At 36.9% G+C, this 11,045-nt stretch overlaps 1 protein-coding gene across 3 annotated transcripts in view; it reads right to left on the bottom strand.

The window, feature by feature from the left end:
• Positions 1-67: 67 nt before the first annotated feature.
• The window catches only part of LOC131521467 (uncharacterized), a 12,970-nt gene continuing 1,992 nt past the window's right edge, over positions 68-11,045 (bottom strand). For 2 of the 3 annotated variants that reach the window (XM_058746197.1, XM_058746198.1), the window contains exons 3-6: positions 9,645-9,962; positions 9,225-9,464; positions 1,062-1,137; positions 68-390 (exon numbers count right to left, since the gene is read on the bottom strand). In XM_058746197.1, coding sequence (XP_058602180.1) covers positions 294-390; positions 1,062-1,137; positions 9,225-9,464; positions 9,645-9,962 — 731 coding nt within the window. In that variant the 3' untranslated portion in view covers positions 68-293. Of the gene's footprint in view, positions 391-1,061; positions 1,138-1,157; positions 7,529-9,224; positions 9,465-9,644; positions 9,963-11,045 lie in introns of those variants that run through there. The other variant, XM_058746199.1, reaches the window with a different exon arrangement.

Genomic DNA, 11,045 nt, shown 5'->3' on the forward strand with positions numbered 1-11,045 from the left:
CAGACCAAGAAAACATTTCCCCTGAGATCATTTAAATCTACATGCTGTTTGAGAGTCACAATATGAATGGACAATCGTTCAAAAAATAAATAAATACCATTTTTTTTTTTTTTTACATTAAAAAAAAAAAAACAGTGGGAAAAGCATATGATAACAGCAATGCAGTACCAATATAGTTAAAATATATCCATCAAAAAAAATTACAACAATAACATTTTTTAAATAAATAGAAATAAATAAATCAAATCAAATGCTCTCTGTGAGTGCATGTGCAGCTGTGATCTTAGGTTAGCTTAATTTGTGGAATTAGGTTGTGTCGTCATGGGTGAGAGGGCTTGATTTTCTCTGCCTGCTCCTTCCTTCTTCTCCTTCTTCTTCTTGACAATTAACCTGAAAAAAAATGTGAAAAGGAGTTTAAAGTAAACAGACTAGGTCTGAACGATGAAGGTAAAATATTGCATCTAAATATATTTTTCAGCATTTCAGACAATATTTGATGCATTTCAGTCTTCATTTTTTATTTGCAAGTACTGAACTACATATATATATATATATATATATATATATATGCCATACAGAGCAGTGTTATTTTAGTATCACTGAGATAAAATTGTAGTTTTTATTAATACTGTAATTTTTATTAGTTCTTTTTATAGAGCTTTTATTAATTTTTATTTTGGTACATCAAGAGAAACTAAATGAAAATGAGAAATATTTCCTTGCAACTAGCTTGAATAGAAAAGTTGATATTTTTAAAAACTTTATTTCAGGTAACGTTGTTTCAAGTCACAAAAATGTTTTTTTTTATAGAGACTTTAGTTAACATTTTTGAGTGATGACAAAAAATTTCAAATCAGTTCAGTTAATCAAATTTGGCAACTCGAACACCATTTGTGTTATCGAAGTCTACATCAGAGACACTATTAAACTAGTCTAATGAAACGCATTGGCCAAATACAAACTACATTTATATTATCCAAATATTCAAAGATCTACTGTGAATATTTGATATATATATCTCCCAGCAAAAAAGACACAATGTAAAGGAGTAGAGGTCTTACCAAGACACACAGATCGTGACTGCGATTAGTGCGATTGCTCCAACTGCAACCAGTCCCTTACAACAGGTCTGAGATTCTGATGAGAGTCCAACACAAAACATTAACACCAGCTGAAGACAAGCTGACTGACATCACTCTCACAGCTAAAGAAATTCAGCATACAATGAAATTACAATTATGGGGCCCAAACATAGCAGTGATTTAATGCACACTACATGAAAACATGAAATATGATTGAAAAAAAAAAAAAACTTAAACTTTGACTTAAATGGAGAATGAGTGGTGATTGTTTTGTTTTTTTTCAACTTAGTTTAAAAAAAAAAAATGAATTACATTTTAATGTACAAAACCCCCATGAACACTACAGAATATCAAATTATATAACATTACAGAGTATACTTTCCCACCCCTACATTTATCAAACAGAAAATAACATTAAAAATAAGTTATAAAATAAATTAAGGATAATGAAATAACATTCATAGATGTTGAAAAAAAAAAAAATAGCACATTGGATTTCAAATTACAGTCATCATTACATAACATTCCACTTTATCTATATATTTACAAATAGCCTAAAAGGGGACCACGCCTTTTTAAAAACCTCTGCTTTAGCTCTTATTGCATATGTTAATTTTTCAAGAGCAAGGTTGTCAGACATTTCTTTAATCCACCGTGAAAGAACAGGTCTTGGATGTTTCTCCATACTAAAGCAATAACACGTTTAGCTTGTATTAAACTGAAATCTATACGAGCTTCTTTTTGGTTGCATTTACTGACATACTTTCAGGGTATATGTGACCCTGGAGCACAAAAGCAGTCTTAAGTCGCTGGGGTATATTTGTAGCAATAGCCAATAATACATTGTATGGGTCAAAATTCTAGATTTTTATTTTATGCCAAAAATCATAAAGATCATATTCCATGAAGATATTTTGTAAATTTACTACTGTAAATATATCAAAACATCGTTTTTGGTTAGTAATATGCATTGCTAAGAATTCATTTGTACAACTTTAAAGGCGATTTTCTCAATATTGTGATTTTTTTTGCACCCTCGGATTACAGATTTTCAAATAGCTGTATCTCGAACAAATATTGTCCGATCCTAACAAACCATACATCAATGGAAAGCTTATTTATTCATATTTCAGATGATGTATAAAACTCAATTTCGAAAAATTGACACTTAAGACTGGTTTTGTCGTCCAGGGTCACATATATGCAATAAAGCTTTGATTCCAAAGGAATATTTTCTCTGGTCATTTCACAGACCACACTAAGAACCTCCTTCCAGAAGATTCGCAGCTCCCTACACTCCCACATACAATGAAACAATGTACCAATTTCATCTTTACATTTTGTGCAATTATGCGGAATGTTAGGATTAATCCTATGTAATTTAACAGGGGTAATGCATGTCCTCATCATCCATTTGTATTGTAGTATTCTACACCTAGTATTAATAGATTGGGTTTGAGCTGAAAGACACGGTGATCTGACCTGAAGGTCTCGTTTCCACGCTGCAAGATATGATTGAGAGCCAGTAATGTCTTATAAAACAAGGAGACCATTCCACTATCTAAAGTAATTTGTTCTAAAGTAGAGTGTTGGGGTTCCGAATAGGTTTTAATTCTTGAATATATATATAACTTCTAATTTGAAGGTATTTAAAAACGTGTTTTTTTTGGAAGATTATATTTTGTAACCAACTGCTGGAAGGTCATGAGTGTACTTCCTTCATATAAGTTTTTTTAACCATACTCAATCCTTTCACCTGCCAGTTTTTATCATTTCTTCCATGGATAAAATAGTTATTGCCCCATATTGGCGAGAAGGGAGAGATGGATATTGTCTCCTCCAAAAATGAATGGGCCTCATGCCAAACTGATAGGGTATTTCTAAGGAAGGGATTACGAGTGGATTTCTTAAGTATTTTAACTTCTGCAGAGTATAAATATGATTGTAAGGGGAGTGACAATTCTTCTTTCTCAATATGGTCTGTGGAGAAGTAAAACATAGCCGTTCGAAGCTGTGCCGCCCAGTAGTATAGTTTTATGTTTGGCACTTGAAGCCCTCCTCGATCGTATGGTAGGTAAAGGAGGGATAGACGTAGCCGAGGTCGTTTATTAATCCATATGAACCTGGTAAAGGCTTTTTTGAGGGTAGAAAAAAAAAAAAGTATTGGGTAGTGGAAGAGGAATAGATTGAAGAAGGTATAGAAATTTAGGTAAGATCGACATTTTAATTATGCTTATACGCCCCACTAAGGAAGTGGGCATTGTGCTCCATTTGTCCAAAGATTCCATAACTCCCTCCAGTAAAGGATCATAATTAGAGGGAACTATATTATCTATATTAGGCGTAATTTTAATCCCTAAATAAGAGAAATCACCAGATTCATTGGTAAATTGTGTATGACTCGAGGGGTCTTTTCTCTCTTGATCATTTAGTAATTGCAGAATACTTTTACTGTTATTGATTTTACAGCCCGAGAAACTTCCAAATTTTCCCATAATATTTATAAGTGCGAGTTCTTCAAATTGGTTAGAAATAGAACAATGTCATCTACGGACAGAGATATACACTATACTGTCAAAAGTATTGGGTCACCCCCTTCTAATGAACAGGTTTGACTACTTTAGTAATTTCCATGAATACAAATCTTAATGTTTAAGCATATAATGATATTCTAGGGAATTGTGTGCTTCTAATATTAAAGCAACAGATTGGACAGGACCCTTTTCTATTCTAACATGACAATGCTTCTGTGTATAAGGCAAGGTTCAAAAATAAATGATTGATTGAGTCAGTGTGGAAGGACTTGACTGGTCTGCAGAAAGCAGCTGAACACCTCTGGTGTGACTTTAAATGCAGATCTTGAGCCAAAAACTCATCACCAAACACCAATGACTTGCACATATGGGTACAGTCATTTTAGACACTTCCAAAACTGTTGCAACAGAGATGGAAATACAATTTTTAAATACATGAATTGTGTTTCCATCTTTGTTGCCACAGTTTTGGAAGTGCCTTTTTCTGTTCTAAAGAAGGGGGTGTCCCAATACGTCTGTCCATATAGTGTATGTACAAGTCATTGGTGTTTGGTAAAGAGTTTATGGCTCAAGACCTGCATTTAAAGTCACACCAGAGGTGTTCAGCTTGAATTAGGACTTGGGGGGTGGATCATTAGAAGGGGGTAACCCAATACTTTTGGCAATATAGTGTACGATGATCCCTCTCTCCTATCTTCATACCCTTCATGTCTAGACTTTTTCTAATAGTCACGGCCAGGGGTTCAATTGCAAATAAAAACAATAAAGGTGATAACGGGCACCCTTGCCTTGTACCTCTAGCCAGGTTAAATAGCTTTGAAATATTATAATTTGTTATAACTTGAGCTCTTGGTTCATTGTATAAAAGTTTAAGCCATTTTAAATATTTTGTTCCTAATCCAAAGCGTCTAAGCGACTCAAACAGGCAATTCCACTCAATTCTGTCAAATGTTTTTTCAGCATCTAAAGACAGAATTGCATGGTCTTTAGCATTTTGCTTTTTATATAATACGTTTAGGACTCTACGAGCATTATTAATGACGATGAGTGCTGTGTAACATCTGCTTATGATCCTTGATGGTCGCTGGGACTTTATGTCTTAAGAGACCCTTTTAGCCTTTTGACATTTGCATATAATTCACAGCCTGGCCCCACATTCTACCGTTATATGGGTGCTAATTGCCAAGGGTTGTCCCCCCCACTGTCAAAAAGATGCTAAACAGATCGACTATCTTGTCTTTCCTTCGCACTTCAAACACATTCCAAGAGAACTAAATGACCCTCGGTACCAGGCCTGTGGACTACCCCCAAGATTACAAGATACATAACACACACATAGAGGCACTTTCTTCATTTAGACCATAATTAATCAGTTACAAATGTATCTGGTATATGCATGTTGTTTGTATGTTTCCTTATTATATTAGCCTAGTTACCACTCGTTATTCGTATTAGTAAGCTCTAAACACTCATATTCAGGTGTCCAATCTTCTGGCAGTTTTAAGTTCAGTAACTTTGTCGATTCACTTCGGACTAATCAACCCATGGCTGAAGCTTGACGAAGCTTTCACTCCTAAAGGAATTCACCAGGAATCTACGCATTAAGCACCAGGATGCTTTACTCAGCACCCACAAAACCCATGCAAGTAACCGCTTGTTAACTATCTAGATGCACTTCTAGGCTTCAACCCCTTTTAATTAAGGTGATGTGATTATCTGATGGTTCTTAACAGGTTGTAGTTAGCTGATATGTAAATCCTGCCATACTCGGTCTCTCTCTCTCTTCCTTGCGTCGGCATCCATGTTTAACGTGTGTATGTCTGTGTCTAGTTCGATGTTGCATGTTCCCCTGTAGTGTAGTTTAATAAACATCCATATGTATTCACGCTTGGTTGTCTGTGTCTGCTGCTCTCAGAACGAGGTCACTTTAACGTCCGGTCTTGTTACATGCTCGGGGAGCAATGTTTCAGTAAGGAAATGATCTGTCGTGGCCAGAGAAATAATTTTCCTTAGAGTCAATAGACGGGTCCGTACTGCGGACGAACTAATCATTTTATTGTACTATTAATACTACAGCTAATTCCTGAAGATGGATATATAATTGATAACCCGTTATGATTAATTATGTTCATCTCGTAAAGCAAATATGCTACAGCTGTCTGTGCCTGTAGAGCGATCAATTTGTATATCCAATATGCAATTAAAATCCCCTCCAATTACGTATTGTCCTGAATATGTTGATATTGTATAAAAAACTGTTTTGATAGAAAGAGGGATCATCTTCATTGGGAGCGTATATACTTCTTTTAGGGTTATAGGTGTGTTCACGATTAATCCATTAAGAATTATGAATCTACCCCGTGCATCAATATATTGTTTGTGCATCTGAAAGGGAACCGATTTATGGATAAGTATCATAACTCCTCGAGCACGAGAGGTATATGGTGCAGAGAAAACCTGCCCAGGCCACCTTTTTGAAACTCGACTTGTGTTTTCTCTCAACAGATGAGTGAACCTCATTTGCTTAATCCTATCTAATACTGGTTTCAATTTGACCATCTTATTCAATCCCCTTACATTCCAACTACTAAATTTTAACTCTAACATACATGTTTAAGCTTAAATTGAGTGGAATAAGGAATCTCTGCAACCAATGATTTGACTGTTTGTTTGAAGAAGGAAAGAGTACAAACACACCCACACACAGAGAAGAAAGAGACACAACAACAACAACAAAACAACACCATAAACAACTGTGCATTTCCCTGAACAAACTGCACAAATAGAACCCCCGTTCCAAACTTTGGTTATGGAAAACAATAGATCCACAGTATGTGGAGCAAGCCTATATGAATTTGTAGCTAATGAAAACGCTACAAATAATACGAATTAACCAAAAACTTTACCCTTGTTAAGGAGAAAAGAGATAAAGAAATCAGAAATTTCCAAATAGGTACCTGTATAATACCTGAGATTTATAACAGCCAGGTTTAGTTTTCAATGTTTTGGCAAGGGGGGCCAAAACTAGTAAAGTCAGAATCTTTCGCGATCTTTATAGTTCAGGAACTTCATCACTATTGGCCTGGGATGTTTCCAGGAGTTGTGGAAAAGCAGTGTGTCAAAACTTTGGGGAGCCAATCCTCCAGAAAAGCACATGCGTCCGAGCTTTCCGCTTTCTCCGGTAGGCCGATCTTCCTTAGATTTGAACGCGATCTTCCAGGTCTTGAATCTCTGCTCCAGTTTCTTAGAAACATCCTCCTCCGTTTGCGGCCTCTCCGATTCCTTTGGAATGTGACATCAGCTCTGTTTTAAAACCATTGATAGCTTCAAGCATATCGGAGGATTGCTTAGTCATATCATCCCTTAATGACTGGATGGCCAAGAGAATTGAGCTTGTGGAGTCATCTTGCCCACTTGTTCCACGGTGTCAGAGCCAGTTTGTGGTTTCAGCTGTTGCCCTGGCTTTATGTTTTTTGGTGGCATGGTCACTTGCAGAGTTATTTCTTTTAGTTTTCACCGCTTGCTGGTATGTTTTGATCGCTTTGTAGGATTCATTTTAAGAAAGTTAGCGTCAGCTCAAATCAGTGTGACCTAATAGTTGCGCGCCGTAACCGGAAGTCGAGTGGTGATTGTTTATTTACAACACTACTGACAAGACAGCAGAAGGTGAGGAAGGGCGTGAACACGGTCCAAACAATAGGCAGGGAAAGACAAGTAGACGGGTAGACTGAGAGAACGGCCAGAGTCCAGTCCAGGATGGTAGTCCACCAGAGAGCAGAGAAGGCTGCGCAGCTCGAGGCTGGTGGTTAGCAGCGGTGGCCAGACTGGAACATGTGGCACAGCCACTCCACACTCAAGGTCTCGCAAGTACTGCACAGGTGGCAGGAAAAGGGAGCCGACCAGGATCTCAGCCTGCAGGACAGGACAGGACAGGGCGAGACAAGACGAGATGAGATGAGATGAGACTAGGGGCTGACGAGAGACTAAAACAACAAGGCTGGGAATACGCCGAATCACAGGACTGGTAGACAGAGCTTGCAAACACTGATGTACGCACAACGAACTGGAGAACCATATAAAAGGAGAGGAGAACACGAGGAACAGGTGACAACACTCAGATAAACAAGGATTAAACAAGGGGGCGTGGCAACAGGAAACAAGGAGGCAGGATGAAAGGAGCACATGGCAGACAACAAAGACAGAGCTCACACACAACACGAACAAACATTAGACAGTGACAAAACAAACAAGACAGAGAGGGCAGGATCCTGACGGGATTAGTTTAAGTTAAGTGTTTTTTTAGGTAGAATGGTAGAAAATCTTGTGGGCAGAACCTGAAAGCACCAGTGTCACTGAAGAAATAAAGAGGGAAACATTTATTTAAGCCATGTACTTAAGACGTTATGTAGGTAAACATTTGGCTCTAGTGGCGCTGGAAGGTTTGAGAAAGAGACCCCAAATTTAGCACAGAAGAATTAAAGAACCTCTCTCTTTTTTCTTGTTTGACTACCGTTCTATGAGCTGCCATCCAAAAGTGGTGAGGACAATTTGCATAGACGAGCTGGTTGTGATGTAATGAATCAACAAAGGCTTATTAGGGTTGTGCAGAAATTTTGCAAAAGCCTTTGAATATGGTCACTTTTCATATGTAAAATATTTGGTAACACTTTACAATACAGTTTAATTTGTTAACTACACAGGTACACATTATGAACTAATAATTAAAAAATTTATTTCATTTCAACATTTACTTATGCATTATTTAAAAACAAGCATTATTTGTGGATAATTTTGGCCATATCCACTTAAATGAAATGAGGTGCAAATCAGATTAGATCAAAGTGGCCCACGATTAAAAAAAAAAAAAAAGAAAAAGATTTAATCCGATAATTTGTAATAATATGCAAACCTGCAATAATTAAATATGATAAATAGCACAATTATCCTTTATATATTTACATTTAGTCATTTAGCAGATGCTTTTATTTGAAGCGACTTACTAATGAGGAAAATAAATACATTTCCGTCACGTAACATGCGATCCTGAATGGCAGCACAAATGAAAGGTTTGTTTGATCTACGTCCTCTACTGTACAGATGTGAATTTACATTTCCTTCAGCCTGAGGCTCATGCATTTCACTTTTGGTCTGAAAGGTTTTTACATTTGCCACTTTTTTAAATGAAAAACAAACAAGCAAGCCTAGCCCAGATGAGAAAAATGAGCATAAAAACCATAAAAAGTAATTTCCATGAAAGTAACCCCATTAGTTACTTTTTTAGGGAGTTAAGCAATATTGTAATGCATTACTTTTAAAAGTAACTTTCCCCAACACTGTCATTAATTAATGTCAACAAACATTAATTAACTCTGTAACAAATATATTGCTCATTGTTAATTAATTTTGGTTAATGCGTTAACTAATGGGACATGTTAATATAAATGTTAACTAATGGGACGTTTTTGTAAAGTGTTTCCAAAAATGTTTTTTCTCTTGATGTTTTTTGCATGGTACGGTGAACATTTTAGGGTGAAAAATGACATTTAAATGGGACATTTACCTCTCAAAATTAAGAAAAACGCCATGCATTCTTAACATTGAACAATACCTTCTGGTATTTGATAATGCGTAGTCACTGTCCCCAGGCTACTCTTGATGATACAGGTGTAGTTAACGCCCTTAACCTCAGAGATGTCTAGTCTACTGCCATCTTCTAACAGGGCGGTTTGATTGGTTACTGCAACGTCATCAACCAGCCATGAAAACTGAGGGCTGTCCCACTGCGTCATGCTGCGATTACCCACAACACACTCCAGCACACGCATAATTGACGCCTTTAGAGGTTCCACTGAAAAGAAAAGAAAAAGTACGTCAGAAAAGAAGAAAACATCCTGTTCAACTAGTTTTTTTGCATGACATGCTGCCTTAAAATTTAAATAGCTGTGCATGTGAAGAAACTATTCAAAACAGCTGGTGCACAGGTCAGTTGTAAAACAACATTTGCATAGTTAAAATGTAACCCATTTACCTATCTTTCGCACTTCTATTGAGTCGTCCTGCTGATATCCATTACTGTCTGTAACGGTGACCTTGTAGACCGCAAAGTCCTCTTCTGCAACATCAGTGACCCGCAGAAGTGCATCTCCCTTCTCCAAAGATATTCTGTTTCCGTGTGACAGTCTGACATTGTCCCTTCCTCTCTTGCGGTCCCACGTCACCATGTCTATCTTGTCATCTGGACCCTTCTCAAATATGGCTTCCAAAACAAGAGTTTGGCCGAGAGCAACATACAGAGGCCGTCCAGTCTTAAAGCGGACTGATATTGCTCCATGAAGACACACAGGCACTGATGATGACAGTTATTGACAAAAATAAGAATGTAATTAGTATTTTAATTAAGTGGCTCTCAAACTTGTCCTGGGGACCCCCAACCACTCTCCCTCATTTAACACACCTGATTGAGTCTGCAAGACTTGAACTGGGTGTGGCCTATGAGGGACATACACAGTGGTTGGGGGTCTCCATGTTTGAGAACCGCTGTTTTAACTTACATAAAGGGTCGGCATGTGAGTTGCCACTAGGCATGAACTGACTGACAACTGACAGGTAACTATTTCTTTTATGTTTTTACTACTTATAATGAAAAATGCATGTAAAATAATTGTTATACATTTTTTTTTAAAAATGTGATTTGGAGTAGTTTTAAGAGGTAAAACTTTTACTAACAAACTTAAAAGCATGAAAACGGTTTATTTCCTGTTGAGCTCCTACTTATAAGGTTTTTTTTATGTAATATGTTTTTATTCAAAAGTAAATGCAATATATATTTAAATAGCATTTTGTTTATATTGTTTACTTTGATATATTTTCTGTACTGACATAATTTCCAATTTTCTTTTTTTTTTTTTTAACAGATTTATGTTTTGTGGACAAGACTGATAATAAATTAAAGATCTTTTTGTAAATCAATCGGGGGTTAAACAGCAATCATGTTTATTTCTATATTATTTTATTAGGACCCAAGCCAGTAAGGCGCAGGGCCCTCTTGATTTTCGAAGGATTATTATTATTTTTTTTAATTTTCTTTCAACCTTCTGGGGGTTTTTGGGGGCCTTAACGTGCTCAAAAACTCTTGAAAATTTGCACACACGTTGGAATTTGCAATGATCAGGACGCTGCCCAGGCTGGGACCCGGGCGTGGCACAGGGGCTCTACGGCGCCCCCTGGAACACAGTCTGAAAACTTGATGTATAGCTCACACATACTTGGATGTATTCATATGAAACTCGGTACACATATAGATCTCATTGAGCTGAACAACTTTCGCGCTTCATGTCATAGGCTCCGACCCAACAGGAAGTCGGCTATTTAGGGCTGTTTGAAAAGTGCATGCTCTGGAGTTTGATATACTCCTTTGAGGACTTCCATC

This window comes from Onychostoma macrolepis, chromosome 16 (genome assembly GCF_012432095.1).
Source record: "Onychostoma macrolepis isolate SWU-2019 chromosome 16, ASM1243209v1, whole genome shotgun sequence".
NCBI classification, from domain to species: domain Eukaryota; kingdom Metazoa; phylum Chordata; class Actinopteri; order Cypriniformes; family Cyprinidae; genus Onychostoma; species Onychostoma macrolepis.